Raw genomic sequence first — 23,678 nt, 5'->3', positions numbered from 1 at the left:
AGATTCGAAATCACCAATATGAGCAAGCAATTTATCAAGTATTTCCAACGAATTTTTGAAACTCCAAAAGTAATTAATTCAACTATTTTCATAGACCTTATTTGAAAATATTTCTGAATTATTTTCAAAACGTGATATTCGAATATCCACAAAATTCATACATTTATTTAAATAAGAATCAAGAGATTTTTTATCAGATTTTTCCCGTTTACACCAATTTTTACAATACACAGAAAGAGCGTCTTTTGTGACTGGACGACACTGTTTCCAATCTATTTTAGAGGGAGGACGATATTTTGGTCCTTTTTTCAAAAAGTTTTTAACCTCTCGGTCTTGAACGATATTGAGGTCCCCCGTAATAACATGGCCATAGGGATCATATCTAAAATTCGACGATGAACAGTTTCTACATTGACGTCTGATGTTACTGACGTATAATTTAAAATTAAACTTCTGCTGTTTTTTTTTGTACGTATACGAAACAATAGGTGGTTCTGTGTTATCAAAATAGGGAGGTATAAAGTTTTGAATGGTAGAGTCATTAAATATACTCGATAAGTTGGTGAGATCAATACCTCTGTTAATATATTTAATTTTCAGAATGTTCCGTTGATGATCTTCAGGTTTATCGATACGCGGAAACAGCCTATGGTGGCAAAAAGCTGTAATTATACACGAATATTCATAGAGTGGGCTGGAGAACTGGAACATGTTTTAACAGAAAATCGAATGAATTAAGAAAAATAAAAGATGATAAAACAAAAACGAATTTGTGATAATTAAAACTAAGTGTCTTGCCTTTCATAATTATATCCGTTTTGTTTGATTTCTACATGTAAAGAACCATATATGAATGACTAAAAATTGTAATGTCCCCGTTAGGTCATAAACTGTCATTATTTAAATGATAAATAAACAAAACAAAAACATAGAAAGGACGTTTATTAGGCTGTTGGTTTCTTTGTTAAATTCTTAAAACATTTGCCATGGTGGGGCCTATTATAGCTTGCTATACTTTATTGATTATGCTCATTGATTACAGCCGTTCAGTGACATATAATTGTTTACATCCTTGTCATAGACTTTTATAGATAGTGGTCTCATTGACAATCTTTCCACATCTCCTTTTTCATAATGAGATGTAGGGAGTTTGCCAATAAGAAAATATTAAAAAAAATATATACACAATAATTTTGAATTAAGTTATACTTGCAACAGCCTCACTTAACAGGTATTTCCTTCATAATAAAACTCTTAGTCATAGATTAATGTTCTAAACAACCTTTTTGAATAAAGCTTTTTGTTAATATTTCATTTATACATATATTAAATCATTTAAATTAACATAATTTGTGAAGCTATTTCTTGAAAAACCTCAAGCAAATATCTTTAACCAAACTAAAAATAAATGTTTTGAACCACTAAAAGGACTGTCTTTGTGAACATCTTTAAAATGTTCTTTGGGCAATTTATTTGAGTCAAATTAATCACTTCAATTTGCATTTTTATTTTGCATAATGAATATAAAAATACAATGTACATTCAGTTTGAACCAGTAACAATATCAATTAATTCAAGAATTATGAGTCAAAAAGTCTTGAAATAGAAGTCTGTTTAGGAACAATTTACAGTATAATTGACAATCCAATAGACAATGAGACAATAATGAAAGCAACCTAATCTGATAATAATATAAATACAATACCTTCACAAATTTACTTATGTCAGATACAATTATTCACAAAAAATAAATTGTTCGGGTCTTGTCCAAAGATGTAAGCTCGATTAGGGCACTGCTAGCCACACAAATTAAGTTCATTATTTAAAGATAAAAAGTGTTTCAAGTTGATGCATGTATCTGCGAAAAAATGAAATGAGGTGATTTTTGTCACTTTTTTCTTTAAAAATCTTTGCCACTTACATCACATTTTTTTCCAAAATAGACATCTGTGTGAAAGTTGACAAAATCTTCTGGATTTCAACCATAATTCGGTCAATAAAACATAGATATCAGATAGTTAATTTGTTATAACAAACATAATGTAAAAAAATCCTTATTTGTCAATTCAAGCGCTATATGTTTACTGTCCCAACACCTATTGAAATTTGTATGTTTTCATTGATTTTGTGGGAAAATAAGATGAATGCTAATAATGACGTCATAACAAGAACGCTGATACGTACATTTTTTAATAAAAACAAATTTTCTATCTGCTCATTGTTAAAGCTATGATACATTGTTATAATGGCTATAAAATCAGAATTTTACAATCAAATATAGAGGCAATATTGTGGCCTTATCGAACATACTCTTTTCCAGTCTGATCACAAAAAGCGACAATAATAATGCCGTTTTTAAACAGTACTTGATGTGACAGTCTATTTTATTTGGACGTATCATCAGCCTCCTCATCATTATTATCATTTTCAGTTGGCCCGTCATCTTTCATACAATTAAGAATGCTATCCTTGAATGTTGATGATGGTTAGAACAAAGAAATTTTGTTGTCGTTCACATAGCATTTAACACAGCATGTGATGTTACCTTTTTGATCCCCTTGAATATCTTTCCTATTTGAAATAAAAGAGTCTTTATTTTCATTTCAGATAAATTGGTCTCCAGTCAGATTTCTTTATGTACAAAAACACTTTACCGTTCCAATCTACTACAGTACTTGCAACCTTAGGCGTTACTGTTTGACGTGAACTTGACTGATCGGTGAATGATCGGTGACGGATGTTTGACTGATCGATGACTGATCGGTGATCGATGACCCATAGAATCCGTCAGATACGTCAAATAAGCAATGTGAGAGTTACCTTGACAACGGTCAGCGATCGATCAGTAAAGTAATTATATGCACGGATCGGACGGATACGTATAAAATTAAAATCCTTATGTAAAACGAACTCCACACTATTTACATTCGATAAACGCGGACCTCTACGAAGACACCTTTACTCGTTAATTTTTAATCAACTGGTTGCAATAACACATAAATAATATATAAATTACTGTTCAAGCATTATATGTATTACTTAATATTCTCTTGTACTTGAACGTGGTATGTTTTATTCAAAATCATAAGGCCTCAAGTAACGATTTTTTTATAAGAATTTCATACTTCATTTCAAAATTGTAAGGACAAAAATACTTTTACTTTTTTTGTGTTGAATACGAATGTAATAATTTCTTTATTTTGATAGAAATTACGAAATTCCATTAGATTTCAGTATTTTTGGTACATCAGGATTGATTGTTTTCCATGAAATATGCTAACTTTTAGGGAAAAGATACTAAATATCAGAAATAAAGCAACCTCAAATGCAATCAGACATTAAAAATGCATTTAGATCAGTACTTTTGTATAAGATGTGAATAATTTAAGGATATATATGCATAAACTTTTGTTTTTTTTAATAAGAATGCAATAATTTTTTTATTTTACTGGAAATTATTGACCGCCATTAGATTTTTGTACTTTTTGTAGTTCAGGATTGGTTTTTTTTTTTTCATGAAACTAAAAGAATATCAGAGAAAAAATACTAAAATGTTGTTCACAATGTATAAAATTAATAATTTTTCTTCTTTTGATAAAAGATAATGAATGTTATTTGAAACTAGTTATTTTAAAGGCCTCAAGATCAGTTTTTTATAAAAAATCTAATAATGTAAGTAGAATAATACTTAAACTTTTGTTTGTGTTGAATACATATACAATAATTTCTTTATTTTGATAGAAATTATTAACCGCCATTTGATTTCAGAACTTTTTGTACATTAGGATTGGTTGTTTTTCATAAATTATGGTGAATTTCAGGGAACAGATACTAAATTTTTTTTCGCGTTGCTTAAAAATGAAAATATTTCTTCTTTATTTCTAAAATATTGCAACGTCACTTTCAATAAGTCATTATAAATGCCTTTAGATAAGCAATTTTGTATAAAATGTGAAATATTGAAGGATAAATATGCATAAACTTTTGTTTTTGTTGAATAAGAATGCTATCATTTCTTTATTTTAATGGAAATTATTGACCGCCAGTGGATTTTTGTATTTTTTGAAATTAAGAATTGGTTGTTTTTCATAAAATTAATATATCAGAGAAAATATACTAAAATGTTGTTTGCATTGTTTAAAATTACCAATTTTTTTTTTTTTATTAAAAAAAAAATCTGGGACTTTTATACTAAGTATAATGTTTTTCTATTTTAATGGAAACTATTGACAGCCATTGGTTTTTTGTACTTTTTGTACTTCAGGATTGGTTTTTTTTTCATTAAACTAAAAGAATATCAGAGAAAATATAGTAAAATGTTGTTCACAATGTATAAAATTACTGATTTTTCTTCTTTTGATAAAAAATAATTAATGTTATTTGTAACTAGTTATTTCAAAGGCCTCGAGATCAGTTTTTTATAAGAAATTTAATAATGTAAGGAGAATAATACTTAAACTTTTGTTTATGTTGAATGCGAATGCAATAATTTCTTTATTTTGATAGATATTATGAACCGCCATATGATTTCAGTACTTTTTGTACATCAGGATTAGTTGTTTTTCATAAATTATGCTGAAATTCAGGGAAAAAATACAAAATTTTTGTTTGTGTTGCTTAAAAGTGCATTTATTTCTTCTTATATATGAGGAATAATGCAACGTCACTTGCAATCAGTCATTATAATTGCCTTTAAATAAGTAATTTTATATAAAATGTGAAAAATTTAAAGATAAATATGCACAAACTCTTATTTTTGTTGAATATGAATGTAATAAATTCTTTATTTTGATATAAATTATGAACTGCCATTAGATTTCTGTATTTTTTGTACATCAAGATTGATTGTTTTTCATAGAATATGCTTAATTCAAGGGAAAAGATACTAATTTTTTATTCGTGTTGCATAAAAATGCAAATATTTCCTCTTTTATATCAGAAATAATGCATTGTCAAGTGCAATCAGACATTATAAATGCATTTAGATCAGTACTTTTGTATAAGGTGTGAATAATTTAAGGATATATATGCATAAACTCTTGTTTTTGTTGAAAAAAATGCAATAATTATTTTTTATTTTAATGGAAACTGTTGACCGCCATTGGATTTTTGTACTTTTTGTACTTCAGGATTGTTTTTTTTTTTTCATTAAACTAAAAGAATATCAGAGAAAATATAGTAAAATGTTGTTCGCAATGTATAAAATTACTGATTTTTCTTCTTTTGATAAAAAATAATGAATGTTATTTGTAACTAGTTATTTCAAAGGCCTCGAGATCAGTTTTTTATAAGAAATTTAATAATGTAAGGAGAATAATACTTAAACTTTTGTTGATGTTGAATACGAATGCAATAATTTCTTTATTTTGATAGATATTATGAACCGCCATATGATTTCAGTACTTTTTGTATATCAGGATTGGTTGTTTTTCATAAAATATGCTGAATTTTTGTTCGTGATGCTTAAAAATGCATTTATTTCTTCTTATATATGAGGAATAATGCAACGTCACTTGCAATCAGTCATTATAATTGCCTTTAAATAAGTAATTTTGTATAAAATGTGAAAAATTTAAAGATAAATATGCACAAACTCTTATTTTTGTTGAATATGAATGTAATAAATTCTTTATTTTGATAGAAATTATGAACCGCCATTAGATTTCTGTATTTTTTGTACATCAAGATTGATTGTTTTTCATTAAATATGCTTAATTCAAGGGAAAAGATACTAATTTTTTATTCGTGTTGCATAAAAATGCAAATATTTCTGCTTTTATATTAGAAATAATGCATTGTCAAGTGCAATCAGACATTATAAATGCATTTAGATCAGTACTTTTGTATAAGGTGTGAATAATTTAAGGATATATATGCATAAACATTTGTTTTTTTGAATAAGAATGCAATAATTTTTTTAATTTAATGGAAACCATTGACCACCATTAGATTTCGTAATTTTTGTAGTTCAAGATTGTTTTTTTTTCTTCATTAAACTAAAAGAATATCAGAGAAAATATACTAAAATGTTGTTCCCAATGTATAAATTACTAATTTTTCTTCTTTTGATAAAAAATAATAAATGTTATTTGTAACTAGTTATTTCAAAGTCCTCAAGATCAGTTTTTTATAAGAAATTTAATAATGTAAGGAGAATAATACTGAAGCTTTTGCTTGTGTTGAATACATATACAATAGTTTCTTTATTTGGGAGGAAACTATGAACCTCCATTTGATTTCAGTACTTTTTGTACATCAGGATTGGTTGTTTTTCATAAATTATGCTGAAATTCAGGGAAAAAATACAAGATTTTTGTTTGAGTTGCTTAAAAAAGCATATATTTCTTCTGATATATGAGGAATAATGCAACATCACTTGCAATCAGACATTATAAATGCCTTTAGATAAGTAATTGTGTATAAAATGTGAAAATTTTAGGATAAATATGCATTAACTCTTATTTTTGTTGAATATGAATGTAATAATTTCTTTATTTTGATAGAAATTATGAACCGCCATTAGATTTCTGTATTTTTTGTACATCAGGATTGATTGTTTTTCATAAAGTAAGCTTAATTTAAGGGAAAAGATAATAATTTTTTATTCCTGTTGCATAAAAATGCAAATATTTCTCCTTTTATATCAGAAATAATGCATTGTCAAGTGCAATCATACATTATAAATGCATTTAGATCAGTACTTTTGTATAAGGTGTGAATAATTTAAGGATATATATGCATAAACTTTAGTTTTTTTGAATAAGAATGCAATAATTTTTTTATTTTAATTGAAACTATTGACCACCATTGGATTTTTGTACTTTTTGTAGTTCAGGATTGGTTTTTTTTTATTAAACTAAAAGAATATCAGAGAAAATATACTAAAATGTTGTTTGCAATGTATAAATTACTAATTTTTCTTCTTTTGATAAAAAATAATGAATGTTATTTGTAACTAGTTATTTCAATTGCCTCAATATCAGTTTTTTATAAGAAATTTAATAATGGAAGGAGAATAATACTTAAGCTTTTGCTTGTGTTGAATACATATACAATAATTTCTTTATTTTGATAGAAATTATGAACCGCCATTTGATTTCAGTAATTTTTGTACATCCGGATTACTTGTTTTTCATAAATTGTGGTGAATTTCAGGGAAAAGATACTAAATTTTTGTTCATGTTGCTTAAATATGCAAATATTTCTTCTTCTATTTCAAAAATATTGCAACGTCACTTTCAAATTTTTAATAAATAATGTTTAAACTTTTGCTTGTGTTCAATAGGAATGTAATAATTTCTTTATTTTGAAGGAAATTATGAACCGCCATTTGATTTCAGTACTTTTTGTACATCAGGATTAGTTGTTTTTCATTAATTATGCTGAAATTCCGGAAACAAAATCCCAATCGCGATTTAAATCGAATTAGCACTGTTCGGGTATGAAAATATATAACCTAAATAAAAACAAAAATCGCCATTCAGTTATAATAATATTTAAAATCAGTTTTATCTGCATATTTCTTTTTTTTTATTCTTAAAACTTTGCTGAATAATCACTAAAAAATGTTGATCATTTGTACTTAAACGTTTCGTATTTTCCATGGCGCCATTAATTAAATGAAACGAAACTAAGATTCCGTAATTTGTATTAGTTTATCATGTGACGTAGTAGAGTTCAATCCGTCAGAAAGGTCGATCGGTCCTATCCGTCCGATCCGTCCGATCAGTCAAATATTTTTATCATAAATCTGACGGATTGGTGACGCGAGTTTGACGCGAACTTGACTGATCGGTGACTGATCGATGACCGCTGATTGAACGCTAAAATAGTAACGCCTTAGGTTGCAAGTACTGTACATGACTGTCATTGCTTTTGTCCTCAATCTGAAAAAACAAAGTATTAATTATTTATTATAATCTAAAATAAGATTAAATACGGGGAACCCATACCCTTCTGAAGTATTTTTTGTGATCGGATAACTAACGAAATTTAATAGTTGACCTTTTCTCGTTTGAATGATTTTACATTTGACACTTCAGGGTATTTTTACAGTTTACAATACGGTATATTTTGCACAGTTTTAAAGAATGTAGTTGTACGGTGATTTATTTTTGTTAACATCCATATATGCATGTCATTTGGTCTAAGTCTGATAGTTGATCATTTGCAACCGTACCATATCTCCTTATTTTTATATTACTGCCATGGGTTTTATTTATACATGTACAAGACCATACGGTATTGGTTTTACTCATTGTTATAGAATGTACGGTGATCGATAGTTGCTTACATCAACTTCATTTGGTCTACGGTGGATACTTGTCTATTTTGCAATTATACCACGTTTCAACACAATGATTGCCACAAATCTTGCACAGGGTCTGCCTTCTTCTTGAGAGCAGAGACCACCACCCCCACCCCCACCCCCCCCCCCCCTGTTTAAGAAGAGACTCCTCAGAAAAAAATTTGACAGCTATTTCATCTACCCCTTTTATATATGAAAAATCTACATCTACTTAATTGTAACTATTTGACATGTATACTTTTGAAATTACTCAGAATGTTGTTTTGACGAATTTGCCTTTTCCTTTGGAGGCTCACACATAAAATCACCCATTGATAGCTTTTTTATGCATATCTTCTTGCTCTGTAATGTACAATTTCTCCTGTGTATAATAAGTTGAATTCTGTTGTTTTAAATTCAAATACTTTATACTGAATGTATATGGAATTGATAAAACTAATCTGATGCCTTACAACTTCTATATACTTGGCTTTTTTAACGCGAGGTCTTTAAACAGAATTAATCTTTAAAAGTAAAGGAAAAGATATCCATTAGGTAACTCAACAGTGTATAGTAGTAAATCAAGTTTCAATTTAGGAATAAGAACTAAACTTGTGGCTAATTGAATTATTTTACATTTAAAATACAATTGACCATTTGCACAAAATTTGGTTAATATAGAAATGTAGTCTATTTAATTTAAAAAAGGAACACTCATACTATATCCTGTGTTACATATATCATCTACAATAACTAGCTCTAATTATCCTCTATAGCTTACCTAGTACCTATGCATATTATAATATATTTTCGCCAAAGATTTTATAATCATAAAAAGGGTATACATAATAGATGTCAGCATCTAAGATACAAAAAACTACAGTTGACCTATTTTGCCATGATTTCCTAATAAGATATTAGGCAGGATAATTCTATACCAAATTAAGCTTACTGGTTTGCAAAAGGTTGGGATAAATTCTAAATAATATCATGGAAAAAAAATTAAAAAGGAACTTTAAATATCATTTGCATCATTTAACATCTGAATGATAACAAATAAATTATCTTGGGAAAACAATCCAGAATAGATGTGGTTCCAATCAAATGGCAATACAATAATATACTTGTAAATATTCTTCATATCATATTACCTCTCTTTCTTTTCCAGTCAAATTTATATCTTCATTCATATTCTTTCTTTTGTATTCCTAAATTGAGTTTTTAATATTTGTTATCTTACAATACATATAAAACAATAAGATATTACTATAATGAGATAATAAGTTTTAATCAGTTAAGCATCATCCTAACTGATTACACCAAAAATATATGTCACACTTTTATTTTACACCTGCATATAAAGTATAAGTCACTTTGTTGCTAAGATATTCTCACTTTCTTTTCATATCAGTATTTCTTAAAGGAGAAGGAAACCCAAGTTTAATGCTTTTTATATATAGATTCTGTTACATTAATATTTAAAAATATTTGAAATGTAATAACATATCTCTCTCCATTTAAAAGCATGTCAGATGGTGATTGATGTAGTAGGTTTAAGTAAATCTGTATAAATATCCACTTTAAAGGCATGGATATGCCACTTGGCAATCAACCAACAATAAATCAATCAATTAATCATTCAAATCCCCTCAAAGGCAGCTGTCATATTCCCAATTCTTATAACATCATTACTACTATTCAATTCCATTCAGCACCAGTATAAACATAAGTCACATTTTTAACAAACTAAACAAAAAAAACCTTAATCATGTTAATCGAGTGGTCATGGAGAGAGAATACAAAAGATAAAGATTAACTTAAAAATCCTTATAATTTTATATAAATCATGGTATTTAACATGTTCAACACACCATTTATTTTGAGTTTCCCTTTTCTGTAATATAGGGTTGTTGTTTACAAGAAAGCAACTAACAAGTGTTCTTACAGTAATGGTAAAGTTCAAGTCATCAGTCTTGGAAAGCAATAGATAAATATTTGATTGAATAGTTGGTCCCAGAGAAGTTTAATTTGTAAAAGTTTCAGCCCTTAACATGCTTACCTGTCCTCCTTATTTGAGGCATCAATGAATGTGAAATATGACCATATTTTACTGGCTTTAAATGTACTATCTTACAGATTAAAATATTTAGTGTGGTATTATTATCCTTTCTTACCAATGTTTTATAAATTGTCACAATGTTAAGTTAGTAATCTAATTAACTCTTCTTGTTTCTTGAAAATTGTGCACTGTTCCTCAAGTGCAGCTTTCTCAGCTTTTAAAAATCCCCTTTCCTCTAATAATTTCTTAGAAAAGAAATATGCCAATTGAAATATCAATCATTTGTCGATTCCATTATTTGCAAAATACACGGCCTTTAACATGTATTTATGTATTAAGATAAATTGAATTTTATGTTTCACGAAAATATTTACAAACTTTATTTACTCAACCTTCCTTTAACCATCGATCCCAATCTGTTTTTATGGAGGGGGTCTATTTGATTACCCACGTGGTATTCTTTTGCCATCTTTTATTACTATTTACCAGAACATCTACAAGATAATTTATATATAAAACCTTCCTAAAACATGTAAAATAGAAACATAGAAACATAGAATTCAGTTTTAGAAAAATAATTATCTTTACTCATTAGCCATTCAATGTTTAGTTAATTATTTGTATCAGACTTTCATGGACCAGATGAAAGTAATTTATCATGCTTATCTTTTAAAAAAATAATTCTAGTCTAAAGAACTACCTGACATGGTAATTTTTTTTTTTGTAGTTTAAATTTTTGCAATAATCTTTTCACCTTCATATGTAAAATAAAGTTAAAAAAATAACCATAAATCATACCTCATTCTGTTCTTTAATCCCTTTGAAATCAATCCTTATTCTGTCTTTGTCTGCTATCAAATTCTACAAAAATCAATAGAAAACTATTTTATTGAAGAAAATACAATCCATTTATATAATGTTTTATTTTATATTAATAAAAATGATTAGTATATTGACAGAAATTCGTATTCCGAAGCAGGCTTTACACAAGGTTTTGTATGAAAACTTTGTGTCGAATATATAATGTAAACTATTCGTCAGGCTCTGTTGAAATGTAAAATAAGTGTAGTCAAATAGTTGGAATTTTACTATCTATCTTTTCAAATTAAACAAAACCACTACCAGGCCTCGACTGCGTCACTGCATGTAAATTATTGAGGTTGGATGTATACTGAAGCATTTTATGATATCTTCCTGTTTTACGATAGTTTGAAAATTTACAACACTCATTTTACAAGGACAAATCTCGTAAACGGTTTCTTGCCTTCAGTTTTCCCTTACAATGAAGGCAGGACACCTTTTAAGAGAATTTTCCTTGTTCAATGAGTGTTGTAAATTTTCAAACTACCGTAAAACAGGAAGTCACTGCGTGGCAGATGTCAAAATTGCTTACACGCTACAGACCATAATTATCAAGCTGCAGACCAAATATAAAACATTCTCTTCAATAGAAGCCAAGAAAACTTTGAGGAAAGTTTTTATCCAAGTTCTTTTGGACGGATGGACGGACATACAGAGTAAATCGGTTACTAGACCTGCTTTTGCTTTCAGCGACGCAGGAAAAATTATGACCGGGTTCTAGGTTATTTATTTTTGTATATTTTTATAGAAATCTTGAGAATCATTCGAGTATGGACGTTTTTTCACGGTGTGGATACTCATCTCCCACGATCGTGGATGGGTCTTGTCTGCTCGAAGCATGAGAAGTACATCATGATCCGAGGCCAGTACAATTTTCTTGAAATTGTTATATAGAGTGCAATTATGACTGTCTATTTTAACACAAAATTTATCCGCATAATTATTTCGTTGATGGAAAAGGATAAAAGGTGCTACGGTATAGCAGGCGAGAAGAAATTGTTAAAAAAATTCAAACACTATTTAAGTCGGTTATGGAGCAGTTGCGGATACAGAAGTGTAATTGTGAAAACGAAGGACATTGATATTTCAAAAGTACTGCGCTGCGGCGGGTTTAATCATTAACATGATTAAATCATATTTTCCCGTGGACCGTTTATAGAGTACCCTCTGAACGAAATTTTTGTTGTTTTTGCTATACTAGAACAGGGTTATTGGATGGAGAGTTGTCTCATTGGCACTCATACCACATCTTCCTATATCTAATACACAATTTTGGAACGTTAACATACAGAGAAGTACTATGTTTCTCATGGAAAGCGTATAATTCTCTGCTGTTTTTGACGGGCGACAAAATATATCCGAACAGAAGTCAAGCATTGACTCCGTATACAAGACACCAGATTGTTCGAAAACCCCAGAATATGTAGAGGAAGTGTAAATAATTAAATAGACGTTAACGCACAAACGGAGAATTGAAAAAAATATACAAAGTTTTTGGGGATTTGTTGGTGACATCCATTACAGAAATTCGAATCTGTTATGAACAGATGCGCTGTATTAGTGTGTCGTCGAAAAGACTTATTTACATAACTAAAAAAAACATCTTGGTTTTTACCTTGTATCTCCATTATTGTTTTTTGTATCTTGAGATGATCCCTTGTTTTTCGTCAACTGTAATCGTAAGTTTAAGTGTAATCCTAGGTATAAAACTACTTTCCTTATATGTATACTACGCACTTTCCGAGAACATTTGTTTGTTTTTTTTTTGTTTTTTTTTTCAGTGACCATTAACTAAAATGTTCACAGTTAACCGGAAAGAGAATTCATCTGACTTTTTCTTATTTTGTGTCTTCATATAAACAACCAACATTTTATGTTCCGATTAGAATAAAAAATCGAGAGCTGTTCAACTGTAACACCTGATAATGTGTAGGTTGTTATATAAACATAAACCTGTAACAGTGTAATAACCTATGTGTTAAAATTGATCAGTTTAGTATGAGGCTTTCATTTATTTTTCTAATACAAAGATATTGTAAACACATTATTTAATTCTTGAAAAGATATGAAAACAAAAATTAAAAAAAGTATGTACAATTCTAAATTAGATTGTTGTGATCCAAAATCTGCATTTAACAGGTCGGATACATTTACTTATACCATGTATACGGCTATGTAATATATAACATATCACATATCCGTATAATGAAATGTAGCATACTAATGCTCTCTCCAATACATGTATCAGTGTTTCTTTACAATCAAAGTATTTTTTTTAAACTGGGCAATCCACTGAATGAGTTGCAATGCAAGATGGACTACTATATGTTTACAGATGTTAATAACTGCATGACATGCAACATAACTGTTAACACATTGCCAGAAAACAAATTTATCTTACTTTTTCTTCATTTGTGTTTACATTAATGATATAAATAAAGGCAACAGTAGTATACATGGTATACTGCTGTTCAATAGTCATAATTCGATAAATTTATAAAATATTAATTTCTGTGCTCAAATTCACGAAAAATTACTTCGTTGCTATATATATGAAAAAAGTGCTTTAAATACTCGAATCATATCCACTAATATTATGAATAAATAAACAAAGAAAATTCGGACCTTCTTTAAAGAAAAAAAAGCGAAATACCCGAACTACAACCACACGGATGAATAAACAGACTAAATGTATTCGTTTAAGAATCAGCCTATTGAAATACGACATAAAAACCCCAAAAGACACAAGTTATGCATCCAAGTTTGAAAAACAGGAGTCGCATGAACTTCTCAGCAATATAGTAAAATTGGGAAAGTGATTGTCATATTACGTGTAGTTGAAAGCAAAATATGACCTTGTAATAAAAAAGGATTTTTTTTTGTTAATTTGTTCCTTAATTTGATTTACAATTTCTTCATTCGTTTTCCATTTCTATTTTTTATACGAATTGACCCACGACAGCCTTACCCATACGAAAATGTACCGGTTTCTCCTTTACAGAAATTCAAATGATGGGCAATGCGAAAAATGTCCAGCTAAAAGGAAAAAAATGTTGGTTTATTTTTTTTTTTTTTTCATTATCCTGAGCTCTATGCACACATAAATCTTGTACATTGAATACAATGTAAATGGTAGGTTACTCTGAAATGTTCACAACAAGGGGGCGTTTTATCTCCGAAATATATTTTGTGAAATAACCTCATACACTTGAAATATTTATAATTAAAATCGAAATGTGTTAATATATGTTTCTCTAATTCAATGATATTAGCTCTGCACATTTATTCTTCTTTCAAATGAAACTGTTGAATGTTAATTTTGGTAAAAAGAATATTTAAAAAAAATACCTTTTAAATTTTGTTGAAAGAAAGTTTTATTTTATGTATTGAAATGTGAAACAAGTGATTATTGACATCTCCTCTGGAAGGCCTCTGACAGACTGTGTAAGCGTAAATGCATTGTTATCGATAGCCGATGACAAACTAGCTAAATGATTCGCTATTATTTACAACAGACGTATTACGTTCTGTCCACACTGTTAGGGTCTTATCCTTATTTTCTTGCGTCTGTAGCACTCCCCCGGACCCAACCGTATCATAAACGCCAAACAACAACAACCCGGATACTTAATGGACAAATACCGAGCCACGCAGGAAGTCATACGACCAAAAGGGACATAATCGTACACAGACAAATTAAAGGACAACTATCATGACTATGGAAGTAAATAAAATGACACACGTCATCACCAAGAATCTATAATCCAAAACCAGCCTCTAATATTTGAGGAGTTGACATTGAATATTTATATTTTAGGTCTTGGTACCTTATGATAACTTTTGGGTAAAAAGACAAGACGTTCTGCATGTTCTGTGACAAAACCATGGCTCAATATTTTGTTTTCCTCGAGCACAAATGACGTTTTGCAAAGTCTGAGTAGCAGCGGAAAGCTCTGGAATATCGTATGAGTTGAGAAATGTATGCCCCATATGCCATGGAAGTTTGTATGTTGATGCTAAGCTGAGGAAAAATGTTAATTTCGCGTTTGTCAAAGACTCTGGTACTGAGATAACCACTGAAGTTAAATTCGAGGAATAAACAAATGAGGAGGAAGAAGTTGTGTCTAATTTTTTTTCATCTCATGTTCAGGAGTATATATTAATGAACCCAATCAAAAAATTTGGATTGTTATAGGAAAGAACGTCATCAAGTATTCTGTGTGTAAAATCAAATGGAATAGCGTCTTTCTTTGATTTTCGTATTTTTACAAGTGTCTGGCGCAAATCTGACTCATATATATAAACATAAGAAATATCGGCAAGAAAAGGCGCACAGTATGTCCCCATAGGAAAACCAGCAACTCATGGAAACTTCTAGCTCAAATTCAACAGATATATTCTCAATGAGTATCCTCGGTTTACAATTTTAGCAAAATATGCTGTATTGTATCCAAAAACAATATATTTGTAGCGTATGGTAACCCTTTTCGTGAAAATATAATTCAGAGGACAGTGATATAAAAAATGTTCAGAAGTTCTTTACAGTTCTCAATAATCCACACATGGTTAATGCCACTTCGCGAGTAAACAATATCACGATATTTCTGTAATCCCTTTTTCACTGCGGACAACGGTTTGGTAAATCTAACGGACAAGTTTTTGATAGAGTGTGTAGATGAGCCGGTAATGGACCCTTGTTTGTATGGAGGTTTGTTAAGTTTGAGTATCAAATACAAACAAGTTAAGAGCTCATATTTGTTGCTACATGGAGTAATCAATGAGTCAATGAAGGACTTGAGATTTGCCAAGATCTTATCCTTATCAGAAGTTATGTTTTTCATGTTTTTGTACTTAATATGACCAAAGTGTTCATTTAATCTTTTTTTTGTAAGACACTCGATGAAACAGCTACTTATCGGGAAGATAAAATAGACATTTCCAGCGTATGTGTCTGGCTTAGTTCGAACATATACAAAGTTTGTCAACTTGTATATTCGACTTTGCATCAAAGACCTTATTGTGTTCCCCCATTCTGACATAGTGGCTGGTCAAGTTTTGCCCATGCGCTGTCGTAGTCCGCAACATAATCCTTTATTATCTTCAAGTTATGATTCTAATTGATTTGTTGGCACTCTCTACATTTAGGCCCATGAGATATCATTTTCCGGAGATAATCATTTTGAATTACGTTTAGATCGCTAGTAAATGCATTGGTAGAGGGGCTATGAATACACGAACATGACAGAGGGTATTTTAAGAATTTTCCATGGTCTTGCAATGCTTGTTCAGTTCAATGGTTTTGATGTAACTGTAGCAGACAATAGAAACAGACGGATTTGAAAATATAGCGAAATTATGTTTACATGCATAATTATTTTAAGAGATTATGCGCCTGCCAAAAGATGTAAAGATGTATTTTCTCCAATATGCAGACTGGTCTGTACAAATGTAGCAATTTTTCGTCTTTTTTAACTAGTAGGATGGTAACAATTACAATGTGAAAATAGGAAAGTCCATTCAAAATAGTTTTCTAATCTAGGAATCGATTCTATCTACATCAGCAACATTCTTCATCACAAAGAATCGATTCCTAAATTCGAAAACTATCTTGAAAGGATTTTCTTATTTTCATCGTGTAATGGTTACAATCTTACTACTTTAAAAATACTATAAAATAGCTATATCAAATTATACAGACCAGTCTGCATATTGGAGAAAATACATCTATACATCCTTTGTCAAGCACATGATCTCTTAAAATAATTATGTGTGAGATGTGTACTGGCAAAACCACACTTCTCGTGAACCCAACATACCATACGTGTCAGGTGTAACGAAACATAACACTAAACACAACACACTTGTCACGTGCACAAAATATTCATACGTGTCTTGTGTACTAAAACACCACTTTTTTCTAAATACAAATAACAAACCACATTTGAGCACTAAGCAATATATATTTGCCATGTACACTGAACAATCCTCATGTTTTATTTGCACAAATCAACCACATTTATCTTGAATTCTAAACCATCCACATTTAATTTCGTCACATGCATTTAACAAAAAACACGTGTTTTGTACACTGACATCTACATCAAACGTATACATATATCAATTAAAGAAACAGAAAAACATTAAGAAAACGATCACTATGAACTGACCATATCATTGAAAAAAAGTATAACAAAAATACCGAACCCCAAGGCAAATTCAAAAATAGGAAATCCATAAACAAAATACAAAATCAAACGGTATCAATCAACGGAACAAGTGAAAAAACAACTGCCATATTCCTTGAAAATTTATTGGATTCAATATATTTGCATATTATAAAGTTACATAGCTCATTTGGTATGTTTGTTTTTTTTCTTTCGACAGTGACTCTTAGTATTCGTTGGTTCTGTTGTTGTTGTTGTTGTTGGTTCAGTTGTGGTTGTCGTACTTTCAGTCGTGGTTTCTGGGCAGTCCTGTGGAATGATATCACTCATATTACAAGCAGTACCAGGTGGAGAGGTACATGTTGATGGTCTATTACAAGCAAGAGAATTTACGGGAGGTGCTGAAAGTATATTCGAAAGATAAATAAAATCTGCAATAGTGTTGTATTGGAATCATGTGTTTATTGAATCATACGAGATTCTAGAGAGACATTAATTAATAAACAGTTATATTAATGTATTGATCGGATGATGGCTGACATCCAGTGACACGTACATTCATATCAGGAAACCCATGTTATTGTTTATATACGAATATTAAAATGATGTGTACTATACCTACACGTGGGATACATGTTACCCTATCTGGACACATTATGCGGTGCGTTGACAAGGAAACGCCTTGTGTTTATCGGATTGACAGCAAAAAACCAATTTACAAATCTTTGGATTGACATGACAGGGGATCGAACCCACTAGAATTTGTCCTGACAACACTCGATGTGGGTTAATACAAAACAATAACGATATCATAAATTACGTAAATAATTATAAAAAAATACATATAACATTAATTTTGCATATTCAAAACAAAATTATAATTAGCTTTTTTTACTCACTTTTTTTTTCAATTAAACGAATAATATACTTACATGTTGGAGGAGATCCTGATACTGCAAAAGAAGTCAGATGAATTATCAGAAGGCACAGATAATATATTTCATTTCTTTATTAAGTTTTTTGTGACGTCATTGAACTAAAGACTAAAAGTTATTTATATGTATGTTCTCTTCTCTGGATGAAAAAACAATAATTTTCTAGACTTGTTGTACTTTCTAGATGCCTGTTTATAGTTTATGACATGAAAGGTAGGTATAACTCAATTGCACAACAAAATGAAAACATAAAGAAAAATTCTACACAACATCAAACTAAAGACTAAGGAGCACACACCCAACAAAATCCGTGTGATACGCTATAAAAGCAAGCAGTTCCCATTCCACCAATGACATTCGAGTGGCTCATTAAAAATAAAGATTCCGTCATTGTTGTATATAGTAATGAAGTAAACAAGAACGGGTGAACAGGATACAAAATAGGAAATTTGTAGTAGACGGTTAGGTATTCGCTTGACTACATTGCTTTGGTTGTAAAACTATATAGTGAAAAGTATGATAAAATTTCAATTACCACAATACATACAAAATATGAGGCGATAAATATCAAACGGACAATCAAAACTTCAAGGTTAAAGAGAAACCAACAATAATCTGTAAAAAAAATGACAAAAAACATGAACCATAAAAACAAAAAAATGACACAAAAAAAAAATTACAAAAAACAAATACCGTAATTTTTTTCTGTTCTTCGTCTGTATAATCTTATTCAATTGAATGTTGGAAAAGATCTAACAAGGGTTGTTCTTAGCTACAGCTTCGTAAACGTCACCTTCGCCACAAATTCCACATAAATCAGTCAATTCTCCTGTCTGGTTGTTAATGGTTATACCAACTGGAAGAGTATCAATACTTTTTTAAAAAGCTTTAACACTATATTTGTGTAAATGACCTAGTAGAATGTGAATCACGACATACACATCGAATCAACAAAATCATATATTTTGTTAGGTTTCTTCGTTTTTCCCATAACTATCATCTTGTATTGAATTCGAACAGCTTGCTGTTGGGCGTGAGCAAAGGTTCCGTGTTGAAGGCCGTACTTTGACCTATAATTGTTAACTTTTTATACATTGTGACTTGGATGGAGAGTTGTCTCAGATTATATATACATTTTACCAAATCCCATTGGGTTATTACAGCCTACTGTTTTAATTTCGGGTGTTAATGAATAACGTTTAATCATAAAATACAGATAAATTATATATCATGTCTGTTTTGTGATCAAAGAAATTATCAAATTCCAATCCATCGGATACTGGAAATTATTTTGGTTTGTTCTAGCAAGAACCAGTTTAAAGGAATGTTGGATGAGATGTATTTTGCTTTGCTGTGTGATCGCTTATTAGTGCAATACATTACTGTTTATGTTCTACATTGCATACTGCTACTGATTATGATATCGAATAAGATATGGGTGGTATTCTCCTTTGATTGATTACATATTTGTCATGTCGGATCTTTTTATCGCTGAATTTACCATGTATACGATATGTGATTTGTGCATCGTTGAAGGTCGTACGGTGAATTGCTATTGCTTGAAATAACATTTTTGGACTCTGGTGGATAGTTGCCTCATTGGCAAAGATTGCACATCTCCTCACTTTTATATCAAGCAAATCACAATATGCAAATGATATAAAGATAGACAATCTGATTAAGTCTATTGTCATGTATGTCCTATTGGGGTTTATCTTTATAAGTATTTATGTTGATATGACAGAAAACAAACAAAAAGTATTATCAAAACATTTTTTGGTATTAAAAAACCAAAATGTAACAAGTAATCTATAGTCTTTTAGAATCTTATAATATATCAAGATGATCAACAACATATAAAACATACCTCCTGCTGCATATTGAAACTTCAGAGGACTTGCAATATCATAAAAGATCGGGTAACAAAGAAATTTTTCAGAACCCTTCTCCCTGAAAAGTTGTAAATTCTATTATATTCTTGTTCAAATCACAGTAACATGACCATTTAAACATGATTTTATAAAACATTTGTTTTGTTATTTTTACTGTCACTTTTAAAATGACAGAAACAGTAAAAAAACAATCAATATTCATCTCGGTCTTTAATTGATTCTGGAAACTGAAACAACATAATAAATTGTTTATCATTTCACCCTTTATAAGAAAAGCACAGACGTAAATATAGTAAATATGTTTATAACATCAACGGTCAAAAGAGAGTATTGAGAGAAAGATGTGAAATGGCTAGGTTTTGAATAATGGTTACCTCCTTCGAGCACGTTTTTCTATTATTACAGGAAATATGCGTTATAAGATACCCAGAGGCAATGAAATCCATGAATCTAAAATAAAAGGCATTATGACAACACATATAAAATTACTAAATAGATTATTTGAGAGCAAGGAAAACCAAATTAGATAAAAAAAAAGTTACCAAAGTGGCAGTTGAAAAATCGTTAGTCATAAAAAGACATTAAAAGCATCTCATAACGAATAAAAATGAAAGGAATTAAGATACAAACAGGAACTAAAAGTATAGAATCACAAAATAAACAACGCATAGCAGTCCATTGCAATCCTTGGCGTGTTTTTTCCCTTCCAGCAACACAAGTACATTCCTTTAGTTTGCCATGAAAAAATTAGAATCTACCGTAAGCCAACGAATCAACGTTTGCCTTAAAAAAAAAAGAACTCAAACCAAACATACACACATGACCATTTCTGTATTTTAAAGAATTTGATGATGTCAGTTAAATATACTACAAGAAATAAATCTTGAAGACGAAGATCCGTAGAAATGTTCAATCTAGTTTTATGCTCTTACAACTATAAAGTTTTATATTTTTAATTACTAAATGTTAATTTCAATGATTTCCCACGATATGACGATTTCTTACACTGGTCAATATGGCAGACGATACATCCAATGCACTTCATTTCAAGACCAACCTTTATATGTTTTGGTTTGCTGAATTTTAATTTTTCTGTGAAATTTGTGCGAACTGTCTTTTGATGTTTTATTTTTTAACATGGTATCGACCTGTCCACTTTTTTCCATTTTGTAAAAGATTTTTATCCACTTTGTAATTTTGTTATACCTATAATAAACCAATAAAACAAATGTTCAACTACAAAAATAAACAACTTCGTGTTGCACATTTTTTGTCAACAGAAATATTCGATATATATTTAGTATTTCAAAATATTGATGTATCAATTGAAAACTTTCAGATCTTCAAATGACAATACTCTGTAATTAATCAATATTCACAGATTTGGATGATGTCTTAACTATTTGGTTCAGAGCATCAAACTCCTTGTATTGAATAAAAATTTGCCAAAATTAGTTTCGTTGATAGATGTCGATATTAAAATCCAGATATCAGCATATGGCCTCCCCAAAATTATATTTTTCTTCAAGATGTCTAACAATGTCTAAAACAAAGAAATTAATGTGAATACAAAATACAGTCTGACTAAAAGCAGCTCCCACTATCCACTTTCGTTTGTAACGCAAAGTGGATAGTGGGGGCTGGCCTTAGTCAGACTGTACAAAATATTAAGCGAAGTCTATTTCCAGTTTTGTCAAAAACTATTCCAATTAGGTATTTAGGTAAAATATTTCAAGTTTAACCTATTTCTGGTATCATGGTGATAGACCACTGACATTTTTGTCCTAAAATATAAAGATAATAATCCAAATGACTAAAAAAAAACTCTAAATCTAGTATGAAATTTTATCTAATGGACCATTAGTTTAAACAATAAAAAAGAAGGAAATGAGGTATGATTTCCAATATGACTACTATCCCTTATATTAGACAACAGTGTCCAAATGACTTGGATTTAAGCATTTATAGTTTAATTTATATGTTCATAGTGACATCACAACTGGCATTTTTGTTCTATAGTGATTAAAAACCTTTTCATTCATTAATAGAACTAGCACAAATGTCAAAGTATTGAGGAATTTGATCGTTTTTTTTTTTTTCAATTTCAGAGGCCAGATGGCTCTAACGGCTTTAATGACTTAGACTTAACCACAACATCAAGGAACACAAAATATAAACATTAACATACCTTAGAATAAGAAAGCGCTCTGTTATTTGATAACACAGTAATATGTGAAAGTTATTAAGAATACTTGTTTGACCATCACTACTAAACTCCCAAACAGAACTGGTTTGTCCGTCTTCATACACAATAAATGTTTTATTGCGCCATGAACAGGGATATTTGCAAGGAAATTCTGTCATACCTGGAATGTGAAGTTGGTGATTCAGGAAAATAGAATATATGAACATGAGAAAAACTCTAAATCTATTCTTATTTTTATTTTTATTTTTATTTTTTTGCTGAAATATGTTAGCTTGTTACATTAAGAATACTACATTTGACTTTCCATATACTTTGTAAACTGATAAATGTATAACTGACAATATAATTCAATAAATAAGAAATTAATCTACATTAGAACAGCCATGAAAAACTCCAATGTCATTCAGAATCAAAATTGTCGTTCGGCATATATTTTGATCATTCCGTCCAATACTCGTGAAATTTCAAAACTGTGTTTTTAAAGCTACAGTATATTTTTGATGTCATTCAGAATTAAAATTGTCATTCAGCATATATTTTGATGCATTTCGTCAAATATTCGTCAAATTTCAAAACTGTGTTTTTATGGCTACCGTATATATTTTATTGCTTTTAATTTATTATTTTAAACATATAAAATTTTGTTTTACTATCACCCACGTTTGAATTAGGTTTTTCGATTAATTTACCAAAAACTTGAACTTTATAACCCGCGTTTGAATTCGGTTTTTCGATTAATTTACCAAGAACTTCAATTAATTTTGTAACATCCCAAATTTAAGAAAAATAATATAGTTATTTGATCTCGCCGTTGCAAATGGGATTATAATACATGAGCCTGATAGGAATAAGGATTCGCCATCTCAACAACGAAATGTATCGAAAAGTGTGCATGATCGTTAATGAAAATAGCTCTTTAAATAGTTTCTGCTCTCGACGCGCTTTTTATTAGATTAACCTTCATAACCAAACGTTCTAATCTTCACATTTTAGAGCGAGGGATGTAAAAATACATAGAAATGGTAGGAACGTCTACAGAATAACTTTTGAACACAGTATTTCATTTAAATTCTTCATACAACCTGATAATGACATTATAGATTTTTCGACAAATGGCTTAAATCTTTCATTCAAAATTTCAGTGTTCATCCTTTCAACTGAAAGCGCTGTGATTGGTCTAAAGACTTTAGGATTATATCTATTGCATTTGAATTAATACACTTACTTGAAATTCCATTAAGGATGTTCGCTACTCTTTTTTAAAATAACAAGCT

At 29.8% G+C, this 23,678-nt stretch overlaps 1 protein-coding gene across 2 annotated transcripts in view; it reads right to left on the bottom strand.

Annotated features, from left to right (window-relative positions):
• Positions 1 to 18,868: 18,868 nt before the first annotated feature.
• The window catches only part of LOC127709948 (uncharacterized), a 67,788-nt gene continuing 62,978 nt past the window's right edge, over positions 18,869 to 23,678 (bottom strand). For both annotated transcript variants that reach the window (XR_007985869.1, XM_052215652.1), the window contains exons 3-5: positions 22,387 to 22,564; positions 20,174 to 20,256; positions 18,869 to 19,162 (exon numbers count right to left, since the gene is read on the bottom strand). Coding sequence is in view for 1 of the 2 variants with exons in the window: in XM_052215652.1 (XP_052071612.1) it covers positions 19,059 to 19,162; positions 20,174 to 20,256; positions 22,387 to 22,564 (365 nt within the window). In the remaining variant the exon portion in view is untranslated. The remainder of the gene's footprint in view (positions 19,163 to 20,173; positions 20,257 to 22,386; positions 22,565 to 23,678) is intronic.

Source organism: Mytilus californianus, unplaced genomic scaffold (assembly GCF_021869535.1).
Source record: "Mytilus californianus isolate M0D057914Y unplaced genomic scaffold, xbMytCali1.0.p SCAF_7, whole genome shotgun sequence".
Taxonomy (NCBI): domain Eukaryota; kingdom Metazoa; phylum Mollusca; class Bivalvia; order Mytilida; family Mytilidae; genus Mytilus; species Mytilus californianus.
The sequence above is the reverse complement of the archived record's forward strand: the minus strand, read 5'-3'. Positions and strand labels throughout refer to the sequence as shown.